At 29.0% G+C, this 27,854-nt stretch overlaps 3 protein-coding genes across 5 annotated transcripts; all 3 read right to left on the reverse strand.

Moving 5' to 3' along the window:
* LOC109342441 lies at window positions 1,856-2,867 on the reverse strand. The gene is made up of 2 exons (XM_019580424.1): window positions 2,754-2,867; window positions 1,856-2,450 (listed from the first exon to the last, which is right to left on the reverse strand). The coding sequence occupies exons 1-2, from the start codon at window positions 2,808-2,810 to the stop codon at window positions 1,869-1,871; spliced, it is 639 nt and encodes a 212-aa protein (XP_019435969.1). The 5' UTR covers window positions 2,811-2,867; the 3' UTR covers window positions 1,856-1,868.
* Window positions 12,610-26,346, reverse strand: LOC109350443 (40S ribosomal protein S16-like). Its single transcript, XM_019591681.1, has 3 exons — window positions 25,855-26,346; window positions 25,244-25,255; window positions 12,610-12,624 (listed from the first exon to the last, which is right to left on the reverse strand). The coding sequence occupies exon 1, from the start codon at window positions 26,301-26,303 to the stop codon at window positions 25,860-25,862; it is 444 nt and encodes a 147-aa protein (XP_019447226.1). The 5' UTR covers window positions 26,304-26,346; the 3' UTR covers window positions 12,610-12,624; window positions 25,244-25,255; window positions 25,855-25,859.
* On the reverse strand, window positions 12,842-18,274 carry LOC109350430 (probable protein S-acyltransferase 14). 3 transcript variants are annotated; one of them, XR_002108108.1, is made up of 8 exons: window positions 16,750-17,202; window positions 15,957-16,179; window positions 15,778-15,869; window positions 14,673-14,796; window positions 14,513-14,598; window positions 14,121-14,186; window positions 13,169-13,392; window positions 12,863-13,138 (listed from the first exon to the last, which is right to left on the reverse strand). XR_002108108.1 is itself a non-coding variant. In XM_019591674.1 (7 exons), exons 1-7 carry the CDS (start codon window positions 18,028-18,030, stop codon window positions 13,273-13,275), a joined length of 921 nt encoding a protein of 306 aa, XP_019447219.1. In that variant the 5' UTR covers window positions 18,031-18,274; the 3' UTR covers window positions 12,842-13,272. The 3 variants fall into 3 exon arrangements, 2 of the variants coding, with proteins under 2 accessions (XP_019447219.1, XP_019447214.1); XM_019591674.1 differs by lacking the exon at window positions 16,750-17,202 and adding an exon at window positions 17,821-18,274 and having other exon boundaries at window positions 12,842-13,392; XM_019591669.1 differs by having other exon boundaries at window positions 12,862-13,392.

Below are 27,854 nucleotides of genomic sequence, written 5' to 3' on the forward strand. Positions count from 1 at the left end.
TTGGGGAAGTTTCTTTTGTGTTAGGTATTCGGATACCGAGAGATCGCTCTCAAGGTATCCTAAGGTTATCACAAGAAATCTATAGAGATAAAGTCCTGGATAGAGTTGGCATGAAAGACGGTAAAACAGAGGATACCCCTATAGCTAAGGGAGACCAGTTTAGTCTCGAATAGTTCCCCAATAATGACCTTGAAATATACAAGAGGCAAAAGATTCCTTATGCATCTACAGTAGGAAGTCTAATGTATACTCAAGTTTGCACACGTCCCGACATGGCATTTGTTGTGGGAGTTTGGGGCAGATATTTGAGTAATCCTGGAATGCATCATTGGAAAGCAGTCAAACGTGTTATGCGTGACTTAAAGAGAACAAATGATTACATGTTCGCTTATTGGATGTCTGAGAATTTAGAGATCGTTGGGTACTCTGACTCTAATTTTTGGGTGTCTAAGACAATAGACACTCCACCTCTGGATATGTGTTTATCTTGGCTGAAGGTGCTATATCTTGAAAGTCTGCTAAACAGACGCTCATAGCTCCTTCAATCATGATTGCGGATTTCATGGTTTGTTTTGAAACATGAGATCATGGCATATGGTCGCGGAATTTTGTCACTAGCTTACGTGTGGTTGATGGTATTGAAAGACCATTAAGGATTTATTGTGACAACAAGTCCACGATTCTTTACTCCAATAACAATAGGAGTTCTACAAAGTCAAAATTCATTGACATCTGGTTGTTAAAGAAAGTATTCAAATAGACAAATTTTCATAGAACATATAAGGACAAATTTTATGCTAGTTAATCCACCGACTAAGAGTTTGGTACCTAAAGTCTTTCATGAGCATATTGCTCATATGAGTATTGCTCCTTAGGATACCTTAGTTCAGTGGGAGTCTATATGTTTTATGATTTACTTTGGACGTCATATATAGTTTTATGCACAATAAAGTTGATGATTTATTGTTCTATTTTGAACTTATGTATTGCAAGTATTGTGTTGCAATTAAGGAATTTGAATTGATCTCACTAAAGAACAAAGAAGGACCAGTTGGAAATAGACATGTATGAGATCACATTGCATGAAATTTTCATGTCACTCATCCATATTTGATCTATGTCATTGAGTATATTAATATGGTGATCATCGTGGTCAAGTCACGCTTGCATGTGATGCCTAAAGAACCTGTGATATAATTGTATCAGGAAGATATGAAGCCCAAGTGGGAGATTGTTAGAAATTTATAATTTCTAATTGAGGTGGACATCATATATTTGATACAATGATATCGGCTATTTATTTTGGGGGTTACATTATAAGTGATCTAATTACTGGCACTCCATTGATTTCTAAAAGCTGATAACGGATATGGACTTAATGGGTGGATACCCATCAGGTTAACCTATAGGGGATAATGAGAACCCTATAAGTTAATGCATAAGGAAGGTTATGGTCCCCAATACACCAAATCACAAATAGTTTTCACGTCTCCCCATCAGAGAGAAAACGAAGGTCCCAAAAGAAATTAAGGATTTGGTTGAGGAAGACCATCATACAAAAACCCTCTCAAAAGGTATATCAAAGGAGTAGATCAGAGAACATGGATTCGGGGATTCAGGTATGACTTTATATCCTTATTTTATATTATGTGTGAGAATTATGATATTTAATATCTTAAGATTGTTATTTCACCAATCATCATGAAATATCTAACAATGCATACTTCATAGTCTACATATTGTATAATATGTTTCAACATACGGCATGTGAATTACAATGCGAAAGAAATTTGTGATAATAATTTAAAAATTGATGAACAGTATTAAACAAACTACTATCGACTTAAACATCAATTTCCCTCTTTCATTTAAGGAGAGGTGACTCTAAATATATGTTCCTCTCCGGTGCAATTATCTACTTGAACAATCCATCTACCCCTTCTTCTTTGATCAATCTTATCATTAGAACTCATCACATTTGGATCTATTTTGGTCATTAACAACCCTTCTCCAATGGGTAAAAATGATGCCCCAAGTTGTCTCAATCGTGAAGCCCTATGCCTAACATTATATCCAACAACAAGTGCATTTTCATCTTTTTTGGCCCCTTTAAATGCTGCTAGAAAAACCTCTTTTGCATTATTGATGTCACAATCTACAAGCACAAAATCAGCTCCTTTGTAATCACTTAGCAAAAGTCCTTTTGCATCTCCAACAACAAACTCCACACATTGCCCATTAATTCCAAGAGCTTTTATTGATGCTTGTGATTCAATTTGATCACATGAAATGCACACTACACGGCCACCGGTTTGGTGGGCGGCTGCGGCTAGTGCTAGGGTGGTGGAACCGGCTGTGCCAGCAGTAGCTACAACCATGAGTCTTGCATTATTGCCTGCTGCCAAAGCTGATATGAACTCACCTACATCACATTCTTTACCCCTTTTGGCCTATACAATAGAAGATATATATTAGACTAAAAGGTAGCGTCTAATAGACATATTAGAATAAAATAAAAATATTATATGTTTACATTGTATAAACAAAACTTGAAAAAGATCGAAAAGTAGAACATTTTGATTCTACCTAAATGTATTGTACCAAAGAGAGCAGTACAAAATATTATATTCCATAATGCTATCATAGAGTTACATAATAAGACACTTAAATCCAACTTAATTAGATAAGAGAATTTTGAAAGAAAAAAACAGATTCAAAATATAAAATTTGAAAATTTTGGTGTTTTGGCTTACCATTTTGAGTGATTGGAGAAAAGCTCTCTTGGCATTTTCAGCTGACCAACCAGACATGCTGTTGAAGTGATTTTTGCAGGATATCTTTAGGTTTAATTTGAAGCTATCTATCTTTGATATATGGAAAAAAAAACTGTTACTTCAAGTTCTTGAGCCATTAGGCATTATATATATAAATGTGGGAGAGAAAACCATAGCTTATTCCCACTACATGCAATTAAGTATTGAGTTAAATATCTATTTCCTAATAATATAAGTTTTTTTTTTACTTTTTTATAGTTACATTATTCATATATGTTAATTTCTCTTTATTTTTAAATAAAAGTAATAGATGATTTTGGTATTACTCAGGGTATTATTCACTTTGTTGGTAAAAAAATAATCATTTTTGGAATATGTGACTACTCATCTTAATAAATATCACTTTCATAAATCAAACTTTTAACCTTTTGATTTTTATGAAATCTAACGACTAATGTTTTGTTGATAATATATGATATTAAGGCAATGTAAAATTTTTTACCATATTAAATTCTGATTAAGTTTTGGAAGCAAGTGAGGGAGGCTGCAACCGTAGATTCTCTGAATTATGCCGTCCAAATGGGTGCATATTAATAAATGTTTATAAATTTGGCATCATGGATTTTCTCACCAATACATAAACAATAATATATGCAATAATACAATTATACAAACAAAAAGCACGCATGCACACACTATGGAAGATAATTTTATTTTCTTCTAACTATATGGTGGAATCTAAGATCTGATCTAAAAAATTTCCTACTAGATTGAGCAGGTGCATAAAATTAATTAAGGGATCCAATCTAAAAAAATTCAGTCAACACTTGTATAAATGCACTCAATAATCGATTAACTATAATTAAGCTAAACTAATGCTCGGTCCTATTTATAAGTCATGCTCTAAGTTTTTTATTTGATGGGCTTTATATTTATATTTTAGGTAATATGTATTGTTTTTTCTTTTATTTGTCATTTTTTATTAATGAAAAGCAATAAGTTTGTGAAATTTCTAAGAATAGTTAAAATGGTAAATTGTAATGGTATAATATATTTTTAAAAATTAAGAAAAATAACTACTCTCCTTAGTTTGTGTAATTTAGATAAAGGCACTTTATAATAAGGGTAGAGGGTACAAACTAAGAATATAAAAAATTGACATGCATATTGCTGTTTAACCGAATATACATTATAATCTATTAGCTTTTGGAATAATAGAACATGTTCCTATGATTCAATTAAATTAAGGACATCTAAGACTTTGATTCAAGCAAGATAGTGGAAATTGTTTAGTTTAAATAGTGATCTTTCTTCTCTGTTCTTTCTTAATTGGTATAATGATTTTATATCTTGTCTAAATTGTGGTCCCAAAAAATCACAAATTAATCTTTTCTAATATTGGGTTAACATTATTTATGTTTCTTTAATATATTTTCTTTATAAAAAAGGACATCTATAACTTTAGTAAAAGTTTTCAAATTAACAGAGTGGGAGACCATTGATAGAATATGGAAAAGCATACTCTCTCGCATTCCCTCGGATACTGGAATGTGAAGGGAAGAAAATATTTAGAACTTTTAATTAAATTTAATTCAAAAATAAATGGAGATTTAAAGTCTTAACAAAATTAACATCACATGTCAACATTTCTATCTGATATTGAAGTCTCCAGTAATAAAGAACATAAAAACTCTAGAACTTCCTAGGTTTGGTTGTTAACATGAACGAAGTTTATAAAATAAAACTAGCATAACTTCAAAGAAAAATCACATTAACCTCCTACAACGTTTGGATTAATTATACTCATATATTTAATAAGTTCATATACTCATATATTTAATAAGTTTGGATTAATTATACTCATATATTTAATAAGTTTGAATTAATTATACTCATATATTTAATAGAGTTAATTATACTGACACTCCTGAGTTTTAGTTAAATTACACAAACCGCTCTCACTTTTTTACACCTGCACAAACCTCTCCTAATTTTTATACTTTCATTACACTGACCACCCTTTATATAAGAAATAAGTGTCATCTTTTAAACAGAAAATATGATAAATGTTAAAAAGTTGAGTTTTTGTTAGTCGACTAGTTAATTTGGTTAGGATAGTTAGTGTTTTCATCCCTTTATATAGATGATTCAATGTAACTTTGGAATTCAATTCAATAACATTTTCTCATTCTTTCTTGTTCATCAAGAATCTCTCTTATCCATATTTACTACCATTTTAACATGGTATCAGAGCTAATTATTTCTCTTTGATTGATTGCTTCCGCTTATCATTCTTCAATTTCAAGATTCATCCTTATCACTCAACACATCATTTATCACCTTGTACATACCTTCAAACTTTTCCTTAAGTTCTTCCAGTTGTTTCTTTTTCATCTCCAATCTCTTTGAGTGGAAATAATGGTCAACTTCCAAATGAAAGTCCAAAGAATGTTCCACCATTTGCATCCAGTGGCAATGCTACAATGTAGATTGATCGTGCTTCTGGAAAGATTGGTTCTTTGCAATTGTAATTTGTTTCTGAACAGATGACACTAAAGATGATGATACAAGATATCTCCCTTTGGCCAAGATATCTTCTCTACACGTTCTTTGGTTCTATGACTCGGAACAATAATTATGTTGTTTTAATATGATCAAAGCAATATAATGCTACTGTAAGAACTTGTTATCTTTGTCAAGAAGGGGAAGTCCAACAACTTGAAGAAGATAGGGAAGACCAAGAATAACATCAAGAAACAAGAATACCATGCAACAGTGTATGCCCAATCATGCACAGTGGCCAATCATCAAATTAAGGAAGCTATATCACATTCTTTCATTTATTACCCCCAATTATTTCTCATTTCTTTATTACTCTAGTTTCTTTACCCCTCTCTCTCATTAAACACACAACATTATAGTGTATAATTTTTTTTCCTCATTGAAGCAACATATAAGTATCAAGATTAAGGTTTATCTCATTTCTCTCTTTCATTCGTTATGATTGATTTGCTTCTGTCAAATAGATGGTTAAGCATCGGATGAAATTGCTTCTGCCAAATGGTGGTTAAGCATCAGTATTGCTTCACGTTCAGATTTTAAGACTGGGAGACGAAGATTCGCTCACCAGCAAGAGGAGGTATTAGAGTATATCATCGTATTCAACACAATTATTTCAAGCTTGAAATGTTTGATACATTCCAGCTTGCAGGGGAATGTTAAAAAGTTGAGTTTTTGTTAATCGGTTAGTTAATTTGGTTATGGTAGTTGGTGTTTTCATCCCTTTATATAGATGATTCAATGTAACTTTGGAATTCAATTCAATAACATTTTCTCATTCTTTCTTGTTCATCAAGAATCTCTCTTATCCATGTCTACTGCCATTTTAACAGTAAATGCAATTAAGTTAAACAAAACATGGTATATTGTGAGGAAACATCCAAATAATATACAAATCAATGTATCTTTATTATTTTTTGTTACAAAATGCATCAACAATTCTAAAGAGATATTGTTTTAATCGCTCTTATACTATATTGTAACGAATCAAAAATAATAAAGAGATATCGACTCATATATTATTTGGACTTGTCTTCATAGTATACCATATTTTGTTTAACTTAATTGCATTTATAACATATTTTGTTCAAAAAATCACACTTATTTCTCATGCAAAAGTGGCTAATGTAATGAAAGTATAAAAATTAGGGGGTTTGTGTAAGTTTAGAAAAGTGATGGGTAGTTTATATAATTTCGCTAAAACTCAGGAGGTATCAGTATAATTTACTCGTACTACAAGTTCATATGTTAGAGACATATTTTATTTTACACATTAATTGTTTATGAAAAAATCCTACCAAGCAGTTCCATTTGTTCGAGCATTACTAAATGTCATTATTATAAAACATGATAAGAATGAATAGTCATAGTTAAGATAATAATTTTAAATCAAAATATTAAGACAATAGTTTTTTGAATTTGTGGAATATTTTAATAAGTATAAGCTTCTCGTTACATTATAAGCTCTCAACTACATAATCTAAGAGCTACTTTTAAGCTAGTTGTGTCAACCAAAACTTAAGTTTCACACGATAACTTTTTCATTTACGATTTCATTGGGCTTTATTTTTGTCACCTCACACTTAGTTGCACAAGGAAAAACCACTTTTAAAAATAATAGAAAAAAAATCATTTATCCTAAAAAATTATGTCTCTTCCTTCTTATTTTTGTCTAATAAATATATACTAAATAGTATAATTGTGTTGTTACGATTTTTCTGTTTAATTGAATGATACATTTTAATTAGCCCAAAATATAAATGGGGACATAGACTATGGAAAGAGGATCTTTGTCCCAAAAAATCATGTATGTATGTACCAAATCAATCAAATCTTACCAAATAATATAAAAAAGTTATTTTATATTTTTACGATTTTTCTTTTTAAATAGATAACAACTTTCAATTGAATTGGGACATAATGGGATATGAAAAAATAAGACAACATAATCCACATTCATAGACTATGACAATGGATCTATATTCCAAATAATAGTGGAACGTGTATTGAAAACTTAATTATGTGCAGTGGTGGTGGTCAATCTCCTGTAACGAGGAATTTTTATAAAGCACACAGGTTCAATAGAATCTAAGTATACTTTCATCACCGTCCAAATCATATGAAGCTGCAAATAACGTAGTTACCTTAAATAATTGTTGAATCACAAAAATGTACAGTGTAATTTTTTTATATAATACTACTACATTACTTCCTATACATATTTAATCAGTTGATTTTCTAAAAAAATAATACAAATAATAAGAATCATATATTAATAGTGTATAAATTTTTACATTAATAGTATTAGATATTACATTTATTCATCCAACCTTTGTTTAGAATACTTTTTTGGAAGAGTAAACAATAATTGAAAATGAATGATAAATAATATAATGAGACAATATGAAATTCATACACTTTTAATATATATATTTTTCTCGTAAACTTATACATTTAACATAGAGTTGGGGGATTTGATATGACAGAAGATTTGAAAATGATTGGAGCTAATAATTTATCTATTGAGGCCTAAAACTTTCTAGAAGAACATGATATTAGTAAAATTGTTTAATAAGATAATAAAGTCAGAGAAAGTAGAGGAGTGTTGGAAAATATTTTAATATCCATTTATAAGAGAGATAGAAATTTATGCAAGGTAAGCTCATGAGTGGTGAAAAATGAGAGATGATTATTGGGAGGAGGTTGAGATAAGAGATGCTTATTACTGAAAATCAATTTTCTTTTATGTCGGAGGTCGTTAATGGATGGATATCTCTAAATACCTAATGTAATGTTATTAAACTTGGATCGGTAAATGAATCGGCAAAGGCACTGAGTTAATGAGTCACTGGTTGGACCATTGGGTCAATGGTCGGACTGATTAACTCAGTTTATATTAACAAATCTAAAAATTCATAATATTAGCTAACATTATTTAATAATTCTAGATTCTAAATTTAAAATCATTATTATACCTAATTAACTAATCAACAAAAAATATTTCACTATGATATGTCACAAATAACTTGAAAACATCATCAAACAACATAGATTATGCCTAAATTGTAACAAAAGTGCGCATAAGTTTAAAATGAAATTAAACAACAAAAGTTTTGCTATAATATAAGTTAAGAGATAATAAATAAAACTAAAAATAAGTTAAAAGTATTTGACTTTTTCATCTCAAAACAATATCATTTTAGTTGTTTTTTAATTATTCTTTTGATTGACTCGGTCGGTCCAACCAGCCCAATTATTTGAGTAACTGATTTTAGGCTTAAACCGACTGAGTCGAACCGAGTCAATCCGAATTTGATGCAAAAATAATTAAATGAGAGGCCCAGATTGGTCAAATATCTAGCTCACAGTTGAACCGATCAGATCAGTCGGTTCAAGTCGAGTTTTATAGCACTGCATAATGGTGTCTATTTAAACAATTTTATTATAATGCAAAAATTGACAAAAAAATGAATTTACAAAAGATCACTAGTGTTTAAAAATAAATAAATCCTAGGGGACAATCAATATTATCAAATTTAATATAGGGGATAAGAAATCTTATATAACAAGTATTATCGATATATTTTTTAAAAATGACATTTTCTTTATCAGAAAGTTTTATATTTTCGACTATAAATAAACGAATTAGAACACATCAAAAATATCAGAGAGAAACACCATAGAAAACAAGAAAAAAGTCTCAAAAAATAATTTTTGAAACATGCTGACATCAACATCGCATGCCTTGAGCCAAGCTGACGTGAGCGAGATATTAATATCGACGGCAGCCACGGGATAAGAAATCTTATATGTCCTTTTCAAATGTATGTTATTTTTTATATTTCTTTTTATTTAGTTGTTTTATTAATTAATTTTCTCTATAATTATGATAAAATAATAAACGATTTCATTTTCTCTCATAATAATAAATGTTAGTTTTTATAATAATACTCATTAAATAAAAATAATAATTAATATATTGTTTGGGGTAATGTTTTAGTAAAAATACCCTTTTGATGATAAATATTAAATAATAAATGATGGGTTATAAATTTCTCTCATTTCTAATACCTAATAATTATAAAAAATAATATTAAAATAAAGGATGTATCATTCAAAAATATATTATACTAGAGATAAAGGAAATATTATGATTTTACTTCTTTAACTCGAATCATCTTTAAATGTTATGACACATCACTTTTGTTAGTTAAAATTTAATTTGAAAATATTTTTATATGATTATTAACAATAAAATGTAATAAATATATAAAGTTGAGATAATAATAACAACGATAATAATAAAGGTTTTTTTTTATGATAAATAATAGATGTAAAATTAAATAAACATGAATATTTTCTTAATTAATTTCTAAATTTCAAAAAAAAAGTATAAATGTTCAATTCACTTCTTTTTATTAGCTCATCATTTCAATAGTTGTGATACATTGTTCCATTTTTTAAAATAATTAAAATATATTTATTCGATCAAAACAATTTTGCTGAGTTTTGATTACTTGTTTCACATATAGATATGTATAATGAAGATGCAATCTTGTGAGATTAAAAAATGAAAAATAAAATTTGTCATTCGTAAATAAATAATGTAAAGAAAAAACAAATAATTTTAAGGCATAAATTAGTCTATGTAATTAGAATTTTAGTAATCAGCTCATGAGCTTAGAACTCTAGTTTAATGACAGCACATTCCAAAACTAGGCATAAAAAGAGTTTTCATCATATTGTGCCAAAAACATAATGGCAATAAAATCAATGATATTTTTCCATGTTTCTCATATATTCCAATCACATATTTATAAACTACTATCATTATGACAAAAGGATTCACAACATTATTCTTTTTGATAAAACATTATTTCAAAATGTTTTCTTCTTTTATAAAGGTTTATTTTTTCAATATCTTTCTTCCTTCTTCTCAGGTTTATTGAAGGTTTTATTTTTCCCAACAATTAAGTTTATAGTCATTTGGAGTGGTCCATCTATTATATATTAACATAATAAACTATCAAACTTTTTACATTGCCATTTTTTTAGCATTTGGATTGGTTCAATCCATGCTATATGCATATATATTATTTAGAGAGATAAAACCCATTTTAATGACTTTATAAAAAACAAAAATTATTCTCTCACTATAGATAGAGACAATATTAATAATAAATACTAAATTACAAACTTTGAATATCAGCGCCGTCAGCGCCGTCCTCAATTTTGAAAGAGTATAAAATTAATATATTGTCAATTAAAGATCTATACATACATTATATATTATTCATTTATATTACTTCTTTAAAAAGTCAATAATAATTAAAAATGAATGATGTATGATAAACTGATAATTTTTAAATCTCTTACATTATTAGAGCATGTATATATTTTTTTCTTCTTAAAATGAAGCTAATACTTCAAGTACAATTATAGACGGATTAAACTAAAATAGTTGTATTAAATAAATTAAAAAGACAGCAACACATATTTACTTTAAGGAGCCTAACTAAAAGTTGTAGAAGTATTTATAAGAATTACATATGGAAAAAATCCCATTTCTTTAATAGGAAAAGAATTTGATATAAAAACTTAGTTGTTAAAAAATTTGAGCTAGGTATTATCTCTGTATAGCAATTACAAACAACTCTACTATCATCACTTGCTATGATGAACTCATTGAGAACGTTCCAGTTTATTAATTTACTAAAATTTAGTAATTGGTTTAGCAATTTCTATCATAAGAACATTTATGAGATATAATCTATTAAAATTCTTAGAGCTGTTAGCTTATTATTGGTCAAAAGAACGGTTAAATAATAGTAATAGTTATCAATGACAAATAATTGATAACTATTACAAGATATAATCTATTATAGTTTTCAGTTATTCCTTTTGTTGTTTCATATTATTAAAAGTGCTTTTCAAAAAACTTCTATAGAAAAAAACTTCAAATTCACCTTTTTAAAAGTGATTTAAAAGAAAACACTTTTTAAAAGTATCTTTTAAAATAATATTTTTTTAAATCACTTTAAAAAAACATTTTTTAAAAATGTTTTTTTAAATTGATTTAAAAAAAATACTTTATTAAATAATAATTTTTAGAAGAATTTTTTCTTCAAATTAAAAATGTTTAGTTTAAATTTTAAAAAAAATGGATTTAATATATATCATCCAATTCATTAAAATTGATGGAATGGATGAATTAGGATTCATTAGATATAAATGAATTTGATAGTTTAAAAATGTGATGTAATATATTTATATAGATTAATTTTATCAATTCATTAGTATGGAAATCCAAATCCATTCAAATTTACACAATTGTCACGTTTGATTTTAAACTTTAGAAGTTATTGTTTTAATTATTTAAACTTAGGTATGTGTCCATTCTCCTTCCATATTCTAACTATCATTTCTTTTATTTCTTATATCTACTTCTCAACATCACTTCTTATTATCATCTCAACTAGTCATTTCACTTTTAATCTTTATATTTCTCATTCCTCTTCTCACTTCATAAACCTTCATTATTTCCTGTTATTATTATTTTTTTGTACCAAAATGAAAAAAAGAAGAGATAATCTTAAGAAAGGAAAAAATGTGAGTATTAAAAAACCACCTTTTGGTGAAGGCTATTCCATGAAATGAACTTAAGTGCTTGGCCAGAAAAAAAAAATAAGGGAATGAGTTTTACATTTTGGAAGTGTGTCTGAGAGGCATCATGCTTGTTGGAACATACTGCGACCAGAGAGCCAACAACCACCAGAAAGTTCCATCGTTACCGCGATATGGAAATAGTGAAAAGTCACAAACGAGATAATGAGACATCATGTCTTGAACCAAAACCTTAAGGCATTAGTTTCACGAGTTTTTTCTATTTATAAACTCTTTCACTCCTCCTCTCATATCCAATGTAGGTCTTCGCATTTGAATAAATCCAACAATCTTCCCTTCAAGTGTGGGTGCTACACATTTTTCGTTCCCCTTAAATCCACCATGTCCCAATCGGACCATCAGCTCTGATACCAGCGGAGGCTGAGCGCCGGGGCCCTGGATGCGCTAGCGATCGGCACATAGGGGGTGGTTGCCCGGGTTTCTCGGCCTGGTATCCTGCACCTCGCGTTCATGATATCTACATTCAACTGTGCCCCGGAGACACGGTCAAAGCACGCCCGCCCAGTCAGACCATCAGCTCTGATACAACTTGCGGAGAGTTCCACTGTTACTAGAGTATGGGAAGAACGGAAAGTCGCAAGTGAAACACCACATCTTGAACCAAAACCTTAAGGTATTAGTTCCATGAGTCTTTTCTATTTATAAGTTCTTTCACTCCCCCCCTAATATCTAATGTGGGACTTCACACTTAAATAAACTCAAGAATGTTTCAGAATGATTAATAGTATAAGTGCAAAGCAGTGGTGGATCCATTACAAATCTTCACACAATCATTAACAGTATAAGTGCATAACCACAAGATGAAGATGAGAAATTGAATAGAAAAAAGTAAGAACATTGCATTATTCCAACTTGATAAACAGTTCCTAAACCAGCCTGATAATGAACTATAAGCAATTCAAACCTATTACAACCACCCTGCTCCCCTTCATTTCAACTTTACAAAGGCACCCCACCTTAAAATTTACATAAAAGAAGGAGAGAAAAATCATACGAAGTGCCTTGCAGATGATTTGTCATGAGCCGAGTTTTACTTGCATGTTACATTCTTTTAAAGTTCATTTGTGAGTTGGATTTTGAAAGGGAAGGCTTCAGAGTCATCTTACAATTGTATTTCACGGCTCTCAAGCCTTCCTTTTCAGTTTCTACACCTCCAAAAACCGACTCACAAACGAACCCTTAAAGATTGAAAGTAGAGTGTTCTTGTAGTCTCCATATCTTTTGTTACATGATGTGAGAATATTAACTTTTAGAACTACTGTGAATTGAAGTCTGGTTTTGATGGATAGTCAAGACCTTGCAGAGCCGGCATCCTACGAATATCTTCTTCGGAATAAGCCGGGATGAACCAATATCTCTTATCCATCCCAAATACCTGTTACCAAAGCAAAAAATTCATAATGTAACTTCAAAATCATATATGATTGAATAACATTAGTAAAGGAAATATTAAAACATCCTCACACAAGCATCTGCATTTAAAATGCAAGAATTAGTACATAACTATTCCTACTTCCTACCACTAACTCTGAAGAAAATTTAAATAGAGACATTAATTTTCGAAAGTAGGCATTTGTCATTGTAGACGCAATATATCCCAACTGTACAATAACTAAACATTTATCCCACTAGGTGGAGTCGGCTAATATATCGCACCTGTATTAGTAAATATATGTTAAACAATAAAACCTAAAATACTGGGATACAGAAACAAATTATAGGTGTTTGTAGTTCCATAATCAAAATATTGAACTACTTTTGATCAGAGACATAATAAACAAGTTATACTTATACATTAATCGGAATATTGAACTATTGCAACGATATACATGGTAGTGAATATTTGGACTAATGATTGGGAAAAAAAGACTCAAAGCACGTGAAGTTTATGTCATTGTTTAAAGCATTGTACTAGAAAGAAGTTGGGCTAATATGATAGAAATTTGTTTACAACATTTCTCATTGTAAGTCACATCCGAAAAACACGGGCAGCAAAAGAATTCTGTTAAATGCATTGTCCTTTAATCAAACCAAGTGGCACCCAAGATCATGGATCTAAAAGTAAAATAATATCAAATAATGTGAGTATAAACATTTACAGACCTGTTCGAAATTTTTTCTACGACCAAGATCATAAGGCCATTTTGGAGTAGTTTTCTTCTCATATGCCTACACACAACAAGGAACAAAATTCCATCATTACTCACTGTGCATAATCCATAAGAAAGTATTATACAGAAGAATATAGTAATATAATATCACTCACATTCACATTCACATAGACATACACAGTGTTTACCTCTACACTGGGGGATCAAGTTCATGTATTACAACAGATCATCAATATGAATTATTCAATACAACTGCGTATTTTCATTCAACAAGGACACAAATGGATCTACTTTCCTAAATCGAAGGATCAAAAGCATGCAACAAAAAAACAGAGTTCTCAAGTTTCTTTAATTATCCATTTTTTTTATTATGAAGAGGTTTACCTCAATAGTTGTCGTATTAGAAGCCACCAACGATATGTGCATAATGAGAAATCCCAAGACGCTCAGTGCAAAGGCCAGATCCAAAACTGCAGGTAATCCAACAGTGTTATAGAAATTCACAGATAATACCAGCAACTAGAACCGTGTTTAGATTCCGTACCAAAAGCAAGAAAAGTTGTAGCAAGAGAGCCAGGTGACCCAGGAATTTCTCCGTCGCTAAAGAATGCTAAGAAAAGTGGCAATAAGGATGCAGTTACAAGAGTCGTCTCAAGAAAAGTGTAGAACTGCACTAAGATTTAAACAAAAATAAATATTAAACATGATAAGTATTTAGTACGGGACCAATTGACAGCCGTAAATATAACAAACAAATTCACAACTATATAGTAAAATAAAACAACTTACTGTATGTCAATCATATTTCATACAAATCAAATATGTTAAGAAAACGAAAGAAATCACAACTAAAACATCTTTTGAAGGTACAATTACCCAAAATGAAAATTACTGATTAAATAGCCTGAACACGGTTCACTTGCAAAAATAAGCACATAAACAAAAATGTTCCGAAAGCCATTTTTCCTTCACCCCTTCAACTGATGATGAAAATTGGTAAGTAATGTCATCCATTATATCACCCAAGGTGACTCCTCAGAAGAAGCAAACCATTAACACAGTTAGGATTACACTAGCTCCCAAAGAAAGTTGCGGATCAACTGCATAGACTACATACATCATGGATATTACAAAACTGCAACTTCTGATTGCTCAGTTATTCTAATGGTGTAGCTTGGTCTTAGTGATGAAACATTTAAATTAGCAACAAGTCCCTTTAAGGTTACCTAGTCCACATTGCCATAAATAAGGTCCACTTTCAACCCATACCATCAGCCTAACAACATTGCACATTAATATCATTACGACAGTCCAGAATAAGAGCACCTACCTAACTCTATGAAAAAAGGTTGATCTGAATCTCAAATTTCGTTAGCATAGCTAATTGGCTACATTTTAAGTACACAACAAACAAGGAAATTTTAAACCACGATATATATAAGTAAGTAATCTATTAAGCATTCCGACTTTCTAACTTAAAAACAATCAAACCCGCCAACCAATATAAAATAGTGAACAACCACAAGATTATTAGTACAGCTCTACAGAGAGTTAGAAACATGAAATACAATTATTCCAAGTCAGAAATAATAGCAACTCATGAAGAATAGCTTGATAAAAAATAATGACGCTAGGTAACGTGTCAATACCAAGAAAAGAAGGAAATATTTGTAATTTAGTGCCCCGACACAGTTAACTACCCAGACACAATGGTGGTCCATCTTCAGCACGCAACGTCCACCTGATATCAAAACATAAAAGGTCAAATTCTGACGACATGTTCTCAATGTAGCGATACGAAAATGGAAAGTTGTGTACTGAAACTCACAAAGTGAACAATGATGGCATCGAGGCGGCTTGACCTGATTGCATTTCCGACAGTAACGTATACGTTGATGGGAAGAATCGGACGGCACATCATTATTCAAATCTGACCCAACTAATGGGTTGGCCTCTCCTATCTCCTCATCAATGGCAGGCCTCCAGTTTGGAGGTACACTCCCTGGGTCGGTAAAAACAGCAGCAAAGTAGCTCCACAATAGCATAACCAACTGCATAATCATGATAACAAAATCCAAATTATCATATCATTTAGACCACTCCACATGCTAAAGAAACAATACATCATCAATCAACTGAACTAATCATATACATTTAAAAGAAGCTAAATTCTGGAGTCACATCTCATAATCTAACAGAAAGCTGAAGATAACTGAGATCCCGATTACGGAAAAAGATTTGTCCCAACCTCTTACCAGAAAATCCACACTTTTCACTATCATCAGAGAAAAAAACATATACTGATTATCTTGCATACCAAATAACATATCATGATCCAGTCCAAAATAAATAATCAGCACTCACCCTACCTTGATATTATACAAAAGTTGACATTTTCAAAGATCACAAGTTCACAACTCATAATTCCAAAATTAATCTTAATAAATTAAACAATCCAAATTATCATATAATCCACTCATATGCTAAAAAACAATACTTCATTAATCTATTGAACTAAACATATATGTTTGTAAACAGAATCTAAATTCTAAATCCACATTTCAATACCCAAAACAAAAACAAAAATCAAAGAAACAAAAAAAACAGCTATAGAAACTTACCAAACTATGAAACAAAATCAAGACCACAAAGGCAACAAGAAAATCAAATCCTCCAGCATACAAAGCAGGGCCATAAGTATTCAAAACGACAGCGTAGTAAGTAACACCAACAACCCCAAGAACCAATAGGATCATGATTGAACCTAACGCTCTCAGAGCAGTGCAGAACTTGAACACATTCCATGCCATTGTAGCTCCAGATCTATGCATACTGAAGGAAAAAAATACCCACTTTGATTTTGACCCCAAAGTTCGTTACTTTAGCTTTTCAATCGCAAAAAAAGATCATCAATTTTGTTGAAGAAAACGCATGGATAAAGCGCGTTGCTACGATAACGAACAATGTAGGAGAAAAATCTAGGGTTTATAGAGAAAAGGGGTAGAATTACAAAGAAGGGAATTTGGGTGCAGAAGAAGAAAATTGAAGTGAAACACATACAAGAGAATTAAACAGCTATTTTTTGTTTAATTCTTTTTTTATTCTGTCTCTTTTTATGGAAAGATTATTGAGGGGAAAAGATGTATTTATTGAAGGACAATATATGAGTTTTAAACTTTGGTCATTATATTATTTGATATTTATTTAATCAGGCTCTTTAAAGGAAGAAATTAAGTGATATAAATGAGTATTAACTTTATATAATATCTATGTATGAGTAGTATAAAGTTTTTACATTGATAACACATTATGCTATTCATTTATATTACTTTATTTGAGAATTAATAATAATTAACATATAAATGGTGAATAATATATTGAGATTATAAAAAATTTAGACTATCAATTTATATATATTAAATCTTTATATAAATCTTAATATTTTTATTTAGAGTAGATAGATATTACATTTAAAATTATTCCATGAAAAATGAAATGGAAATATTCTATCTCCGATTATTAATATCCAAATTATCATATAATCCACTCATATGCTAAAAAACAATACTTCATTAATCTATTGAACTAAACATATATGTTTGTAAACAGAATCTAAATTCTAAATCCACATTTCAATACCCAAAACAAAAACAAAAATCAAAGAAACAAAAAAAACAGCTATAGAAACTTACCAAACTATGAAACAAAATCAAGACCACAAAGGCAACAAGAAAATCAAATCCTCCAGCATACAAAGCAGGGCCATAAGTATTCAAAACGACAGCGTAGTAAGTAACACCAACAACCCCAAGAACCAATAGGATCATGATTGAACCTAACGCTCTCAGAGCAGTGCAGAACTTGAACACATTCCATGCCATTGTAGCTCCAGATCTATGCATACTGAAGGAAAAAAATACCCACTTTGATTTTGACCCCAAAGTTCGTTACTTTAGCTTTTCAATCGCAAAAAAAGATCATCAATTTTGTTGAAGAAAACGCATGGATAAAGCGCGTTGCTACGATAACGAACAATGTAGGAGAAAAATCTAGGGTTTATAGAGAAAAGGGGTAGAATTACAAAGAAGGGAATTTGGGTGCAGAAGAAGAAAATTGAAGTGAAACACATACAAGAGAATTAAACAGCTATTTTTTGTTTAATTCTTTTTTTATTCTGTCTCTTTTTATGGAAAGATTATTGAGGGGAAAAGATGTATTTATTGAAGGACAATATATGAGTTTTAAACTTTGGTCATTATATTATTTGATATTTATTTAATCAGGCTCTTTAAAGGAAGAAATTAAGTGATATAAATGAGTATTAACTTTATATAATATCTATGTATGAGTAGTATAAAGTTTTTACATTGATAACACATTATGCTATTCATTTATATTACTTTATTTGAGAATTAATAATAATTAACATATAAATGGTGAATAATATATTGAGATTATAAAAAATTTAGACTATCAATTTATATATATTAAATCTTTATATAAATCTTAATATTTTTATTTAGAGTAGATAGATATTACATTTAAAATTATTCCATGAAAAATGAAATGGAAATATTCTATCTCCGATTATTAATGATTGGTATAGTTAATTAGTTTTTTTTTTTTTTTGTATTTTGAACTGTAGTAACCGGTTGTTAAGAATAAATTTATTATAGATATTTATCTGTTGCTTCGTTTTGGTCAAAAAATTCTAGAAGGTGGGCTATAAGACTTTGGCGGCTTCTGATTATAATAATGAATTTTTGGACTATGAAAATTGGGGGCACATCTTCTACACTAGATATGTTCTATTCTAAGATATATATTACTTTAGGTATTTTTTTCATTTTCATTGATAAAAAAATAAAATTTTAATATATATTAAATTCATGTTTTACTTTTCTAATCAATATTCTGATATATCCTAAAATTCACAATATATAAATATTATGTTAATTTTTGAAAAATGTATCAACAAATGTAAAAGAAGATTTTAATCATTTTATCATCCTTTATTTATGTTATTTAAATTTAATTATTATTTATTTACTCTTAAAGAGTTAAAGCTAAATAATGTGAATAAAAGATAAATGATATATTAATTATGTATAAATATTAAAATATAATATTTATATATTGTTATTATAAAGATTTATAATAGTTATTATATCATTCATATTACTTTTTCCTTAAGAGTTAATGTTAATTATATATGGAAAAATAAATAATGTAATGAGGATATATAAAACTCATATATTTTTAGTGTATATATTTTTTATCTAAATATAAATGTATACATTGAAAATATGTAAATATTATTCTCTTAAAGATATTTAGAGAAACTGTCTTTCATGTTTTTATGTTGAAATAAGTTTTAAAGATAAAGGTACTTTAATAATTTGATTTTTTGAAAATTGAAAAAAAAAACATATATCTCTTTCTCCCCTCGCCTCCAAATTCTCTCAATCCTTCTCTTTTTAGAGTTTCCACTTGAAACCATGGTCCCCTCCTAAACCAGTGGCAACCATTGTTTACATCCTCAACCATACTTGTATCATACATTAATTTGTTTTAGGTTTTAAAGTGAGAATATTATTATTTCTCTTTTTCCTTTTTATATAGATTTTCCATTCTTGTTACAATTGGAGATGTCATATATTTTTTAAAATTTTAATATTATAGTAATACTCATATTTTATCTCAATATACTTAAAGTTTTGTCATTTCTATGATCTTCTAAAAATTAGCTAATATGTATGGAATAATTGCATACAACTACACAAGCAACAATAGCTCTCGATAGGGGTAACCATAGGTACGGTTGAGACGGGTTAAAGTTTATCTCCTACTCGGTCCTAAATATTGACTGGGTCATTTTTTTGAACCTGAAGCTAACCTAACCCTAAATATTGATTGGGTCAATCTTTAAAGTTGAACCTGACCCTAAACCCAATTAAATATAATGCATATTTTTTTAGATAAAATATTTCTCTATATTATTTATTATTATGATTATGTAATTTGAAATATAAAATGATATATGTATATATATTATTAATCATGTATAATATGATGAAAAATTAGATATTCAATGATACTTTCGACCAAAATTGTGTCATTACTTTGTACACATATCTGAATAAAGACACTTACAAACATGATGACTAAGTAACCATGAGATGATCGGGATAGGTCATGTTTGGTCCCTACCTAATCCTAAATATTGACTATGTCTAATTTTTGAACTCTAACCTTACCCTAGACTCGATAAAATTCGATCCCATTTGAGCACAATCATTATTGAGTCATACTTGGCGAATGGATAGATTTGAGTCTTGCTCACCCCTAGCTCTAATAGTTTACTACTATTCATTTAGTTTTATCTTTTTATATTTTAAGGAGATGTGTATAGGTTAAGGGTACTTGGAGAAGTTATTATCTTGTTTGAAGAAAATCTAGTTTTTAATATTGATTTAAGTTAAAATATTAATGTTGTCATTTTAATATTTTATGTTTCGGATGCTTGTTTACATATTAAGGAAAAAATAATTTTATTGATAAATTTGTTTTCCGTTGGATATATTTCCTTTAGTGTAATATTATTTAAATTGAGGTGTCGCAAATGCCAAAAGAGTTCAGGTCAGTTCTGAAATAATTTTAAATATAGTATCCTGATTTTAAGTAGAAATATTTTTTATTAATATTTATATTTTTATAAACTATTTCACAAAGCACTGGGGTAAAAAAATAAGGTATATAATTCATTTTTACCTATTTTATTATGGTATTATCTTAATTATTGTGTATTTGTTGAATATGATTCCTAGTAAGATATTTCCATAAATTCCTATTGATCTTGAGATGAGATAGTAAGAAAACTAGTATAAGGTATATAAGTTGCTTTCATGTTTAGAATTGTGAGATAGAAATTAAATAATATAAGAGAATAAAGTATCTCCTTATAAGATAATTTATATCTTTTTATTAGTAAAAATATTATATGTGTATTGTTTAGTTTAATTTTAGAAATATTTTTTAGAGAATGATTAAATCTAAGGCATGTCATAATTTTAATGACTATAATGGTTATACGAGATAATTTATCTCATTATATCATAAGATACTTTATTCTCATAATATAATCAAAATATAAGAAATTGGATGAATATAAGTCAACGATTATTTAATGAGTATAACATATATCATAAATATAAAGTTTATAAACAATCGATATATTATTTATTATTCATTTACATTATTTATATTTTAAAAATTAATAATAGTTAAATATAAATGATAAGTTTTACCATAATAGTTTAAAAATTGATCCTATATCTATGAGTACATTTTTCCTTATCCAAAAAAGTTAAAAAAGTAATGTTTTATTATTCTAAATTTCTAACCATATCATAAGAATATTTTAAACTGGGAATACTAAGTTCATATGAATGATAAAGTTATTGAAATGGAGCACCATGTAAAGTTGGAATTCTTGAAAATAGAATATAAGTTTCTTTGACTTATAAATTTATTAAAGTTATTGTTCCTCAAGTTGTTGAAAACTTGAAATGCTTCATAGCAATGAAAAACAACAAATAAATAATCTATCTTTTCATAATGAAGTTACTGTAAATCAGCACATAGTAGAAGAATCGCTATAAATAGGATTAAAAAGATATTGAAGAGAAATGAGATTAGTTAATTTCATCAACAAAAATTGATTTGAATGAAAACAATCCATTTCAAATTTTCTCAAACTGTGAATGATATAAGAGCAAAAAAGGATGTATGTATTATTTTATACATTATTTCTGCATCATCTATCATTCATGTTTTATTATTATTGATTATTTAAAAAAATACAAATGAATGATGAATGTTGTAATGATATTATATACATTTTTATATTAACTTACACACATGATATAATCATGATAAATTGTTAGTTGTCATAGACAAAAGGTTAAAACAGATAAAACATGAAATTTTGGAACAAGTTAATTATTGGAAGGTTGTAAGAGAATTGGTTTAACGTCTTTAAAGACCAAAAATAACTCTCATGGTAACTTAGAATATTTCAAAACTAGAGTATTTTTAGCAGAATTTTCTCAGAAAATTAAGAATACTTACAGTGAGAATTTTGCAATATCTTAGAAAAGTTGTCTTGAAATTATCACAGAGTGACCCATTATGATATCTACAGTTATATTAAACAGATAGTAAAATTTGTCTTCAGAACGAGGATTTAGATTAAGAAGTATAACGATAAAATAATGTAGTTCATAAAATAACCAAATGTGTTGTGGACTTAACTACAATAAAGAATATCAGAAAATAGTTTATCTTGTTATTTTCACATATATGTGTCTTATTTTTTATTTTATAATGAAAATAAAGTATCTTCTAATATAAATGGATAAGTTATTTCCTTCATGTACTAAAATCATGATATATGTCATATTTAATTATTTTCTATCAAAATATTTCTAAAACTAAAAGAAAGAGTACACATCATATTTTTACTGACCGGAGAAGATAAGTTATATATGAAGAGATACCTTATTATATTTTATAATATATTTTAAAATAAACACTTTTAGAGAGAAGAAAAATAAGACAAATATCAAACAATAAATGAATTTAAGGATATAAAATGTTTCATAATGTAAGCAATTACTTTATTTTTTTATAACTAATACAATCTGAGCTTTTTTTTCCATTATTAATTGGATGGAAAGGTAATAATGAGGAGTTGGTGAATTAAGTTTTGCTCTTAGACAATGTTTCAACCCCTTTCCACTTTCTTCTCATGAGATGAGAAACAAAATGGGTTGATAACCAAGATATTTTTTTTCTCTCTTCTCGATCAAACAAAAAAAGATTCCAAATTTCAAATCACTTCTTGTCTTATTTTCTCTTAATTCTCAAACTCACCCATACCAAATAAGCCATTAGAGGTAAAAACAAGGACGTTTTGATAATAAAAAAAGGGTAAAACCAAAGGTATTTAGAATTTCAGTCTTAAATTTTGTTCAACAGAAAATATACATCAAACTCAAACTCGAATATGATATATAAGTTTGATTTGTTTAACATAGTCACGTCTATTTCCACCCATTAACCTTGAGTTCAAAATTATATTGGCATGGGCCATCACAAAAAGTTAATCGCCACTCTCAAATCCATCAAAAACTGCTCCACAAAAATCACATACACGCAACAACTCAGTATATTGAATCCCATGAACCATTTAATCTTATAATCCTTTATGTCATTTCACGAAGCAGAACCAATATGAGAATTAAAGCATACAAATCAATGTTACAAGAAGCAGACTGGTCAGGCAATCCCATGCTACCACACTTAAACGATTATAATGTGCGGTCGAATAAGAGATTAAACTGACTGAGAAAATTTCAATCTAATCATCTTAAACCAAAATAAATCAAACAATTAACACAATTTACAAAAACAAAATATTACGATAATATTTTATTTTACTCCAGTTTGAAAATTGGAGATATTACTCAATAATAATTATACATCATTATTAATTATTTAAAATTTTGTATTTATATAAAATTAAATATATAAAATCACACATTATAACCAAATAGTTTAACCTTTTAAAAGGGTTAAATATAATATGAAATATCTTCCGATAAAATTAAGTACACGCTACTACTCAGTACATTTAATCACATGAACCATGTAATCCTATAATCCTTTATGTAATTTCACGAAGCATCTAATCAATATGAGAATTAAATCCTAAAAAAAAACTTTTACAAGGTTTAAGTCACTAAAAACCCAATATGAGAATTAAATCACAAAATTATAATTTCCAAGTCACAATAAAAACCCAAGTTTTATTAAACCGAAACTAAATTCCACTAGTCAAAATCATGGTAACATGAGATGAAAAAGACAATATACGTGGTAGAAGAAAATAAAGCTCAAATGACTAATAACCCCACATAATTGACAGATAAACAGTACATAATTTTCCACACAATGATGCAACATAACTATATAAAACAATATTAACCTTCGTTAGATTTGGATATTCTGACATGTTACTTAAATCAAGGACAATTTAATAGACAATTAACCAAACATCAGAAGCACAAAACTAACACATTCAGCAAATTCGCAACAATGGACAAGCAAAAATAAGTACTGTGAATATTCGAGAAATCACAACGGAAGACAGATTGAAAACACTATTTATATCCATGGAAACAAAATCAGAACCTCAATGAACCTTTGAACACTAGAGTAAGGATGAAAGCAATAATTTACCAGATTATTTGCACTAATGCCCTGCATACCCCGATCACGGAATTTATTTCTCATGTCAAGATAGAGATTGTTACTAATCAAATTATACCCTCACTCAAGAAAATGAAGTGTTTACTTAATCAAGAAAACAAATGATTTTGTCAGAAATAATTAGTTAAATCATGTAGACTTTCGATATATCACCTCGACAAAACTAATAGCCACTTGCAAGATGCAATAAAGTAAGACAAATTGCATAGGCATTTCAGCATACACCTTCCATTGAACTAAGCTATCAACAGTCAAAATGAATATTTATACATAAAATAATGAGAGTAGAATGTATTGTTTCTCATGAAGGGAAAAAAATGATGCTTACCAACTTTGCTATTTGAAAAAAAAGGCTGAATACAGCAATTGGAAAATAAACTTGCATTAGAGAATGCATGATTTCAAAATCCAAATCTAATTCAAAATCTCTGACAACAGAGAAGACAATCCATTATTAAAGTTTCTGTGTTAACCCTTAGCATCCTACCCGATATCCTAAGGCAGAAATTAAGAAATCAGATGGATATTTTTTAATGAAAATGGATCTTCTAAATATTTAATTAGTATCTCAAATAAATTAGTTTCTAATCATAGCATTCTATCATTGATTCCATAATGAATGGACTTAACAAGGCCCAACCCATTCAACACATAACATACACCAACACAATTAAACTAATCCTTCATCCATTTTAATATTTAGTGAAGTTAAACCTCATTAAATTAAAACATCAAAACTTATGTAAACAGAGACCCAACCCATTCAACACATAACATCCCAACACCAACAAAACCCTGAATGAATCCCATCCCCGATTCCAGCAAAGAATAGGAAATACTTGCACATCAATTGCTTCTGAAAGCCAATCATATTTGGTCCCACTCAAGTGTGAAAACACAGTGCCTCAAAACAACCTAAACCCTTACTGAACTACACCCTCTGTTAAAAAAGATCACATAAGGGACACAAATAGGAAAAACAACACAAACATGAGGATGCAGCAAATTTTAAAAAACAACAAAACACAACAAGAATGGTTTATCTTTAACTTTTCATGATTTATTTAAATATAATAAAAATACTAATATAAGTATACTATTTGTGACATTTTCATCTATAACATAGAATTAGGATTTAGGTATGTCCCAAAAAACAAACACAATAACTACATTTCAATGTCAAAATCTTCCACACATTCACAAACCACACAATTATATAACATAAACTAATTCCAACAAACAAAAAATCACATAATCTTCCGAATAAAAACACAAAATAACTAAATCATAATCATCATTATACTTTATCTCATAGTCTAAACAGACAAATAAACTTAATCAAAACATAACCTTCAACATCACAATGAAAACAGCATAAACCTCACAACAACAACAAAAATTAACGATAAGACTTCTGAAACCTAGCACGAGCACCACGACCACCAAACTTCTTAGGCTCACATCGTCTCGGATCCGCAACAAGCAAAGTACGATCATACCTAACAAGAATATCCTTAATCTCCTTCTTCGATTGTTCATCAACATACTTCTGATAAAACGCCACAAGCGCTTTCGCTATGCTCTGTCTTATAGCATAGATCTGTGAAGTGTGTCCTCCACCTTTCACACGAATCCTCATGTCTACGCCAGCGAAACGGTGTCGTCCGAGAAGGAGGATTGGTTCAAAAGCTTTGAAGCGAAGAATCTCGGGTTCGACGAGCTCGATTGGGGAACCGTTGATTTTGATGAGGCCACGGCCGCGCTTGCAGTAGGTGACGGCGATGGCGGTTTTCTTGCGACCGAAGCATTGCACTTGCTCCAACGGTGGATTTGTAGTCGCCATTGTTGGTTCTTCTTCTGCTGCTTCTAGGATTAGGGTTTTCTTTGATTTATGGGTTACTTATATATGGATGGGAAATTAGGGTTCTTGATTTTTTATCCAATTACAATGTGGGATGGGTTGGGCCTTATTTCACTTTCTTGACCCAAATTCCATATTGTGTGATTTGTTTTTATCACTCCATGTGTTCTACGCACTTGTATATGAATTTTATATATTGTTATTATATTGTTTATAGTTTATATTTAATTATTATTTAATTTTCAAAAAAAAATTAATTTAAATGAATAGTATAAGATGTACTGATTATATATAATTCTTCATACTAATACTACATAGATATTATACTCTTTAAATATATATATAAATAATGTAAGTAATTTTTGCATTGTTTAGACATCGTTTATTATTAATACGTCAATTTATTATTCACTCTTAACCAAAACTAATATAAATTAAAGATAAATGATACATTAAAAGTATAAAAGAACTACTATATATAAATTTTAACCACATAAGTTTAACTCTCCAAGTCTTAATCTCATCACCTTATACTAAAAAACTAATCCCTTTCTAGTTTATAATTATATGTTTTTCACTAAAAAAAATATAAGTACCTCACTAGTTGACTTCCATCAGCCATTTATATTTTTAGAGTAAATTGCACTCATCTATTTTAAGGAAGAATACCAGCCTACTTATATTTCCAAAATTTATAAATTTTCTCCACATATAGTTACACATGTCAATGTATAGATTAAACTTGATTTTATATAGTATAGGATTAAATGTACCAAATTCTAAACTTAATACATAATGACCTAGTAAGGAACCACCTAGCAAACGAAAAATAAGTAAAGTAAGTGCAAATTGTTATAAAACATATGCAAGCCATCACCATTTTCTCGGTAGCAAATTTTATATCCCATAATTCATGTATTGTTAATTATACTTGACCAAAAAATACTTAATAATTAAAGTTTCAATTTAAATATATATTTTTTGATCAATTACAATTGACCATATTCAATAACACAAATTATATGACATATTCCCTATTTCCCATGCTTTAACATTACTACTCCAATGCAATAAAAACAAAAATAACCCCTTAACCCAATTATGACACTTATTTAATATGAGTGTTCTAAGAGTAAGTTTTTTAAACTTATTCCTCATCCTAATCATCAATTCAATGGATATCTAATGGTTTAGATCTACTCACTAATTAGATTTCCTTAGAATTGATGGTTAGGATGAAAAGTTTAAATAACTTACTCTTGGAGTAAGTGGGTCTCTCCTCATTTAATATTGGTATTCCTATTTCCAAAGGGGAGGGATCCACTTACTCCAAGCATAAGTTTTTTATACTTATTTATCATCCTAGCCATCAATTTTAGGGAAATCTAATAGTTTGAATTAGTGAGTAGATCTAAATCATTAGATGTCTATAGAATGTTGGAGAATTTCTCCATCTATAATCCTTACATTGAATGCGGAAATCCTTATGACCATGACTTTGTTCCCATAACTTAATGTTTATGCCCATACATA

The sequence above is a fragment of the Lupinus angustifolius genome, chromosome LG01, assembly GCF_001865875.1.
Source record: "Lupinus angustifolius cultivar Tanjil chromosome LG01, LupAngTanjil_v1.0, whole genome shotgun sequence".
Taxonomy (NCBI): Eukaryota; Viridiplantae; Streptophyta; class Magnoliopsida; order Fabales; family Fabaceae; genus Lupinus; species Lupinus angustifolius.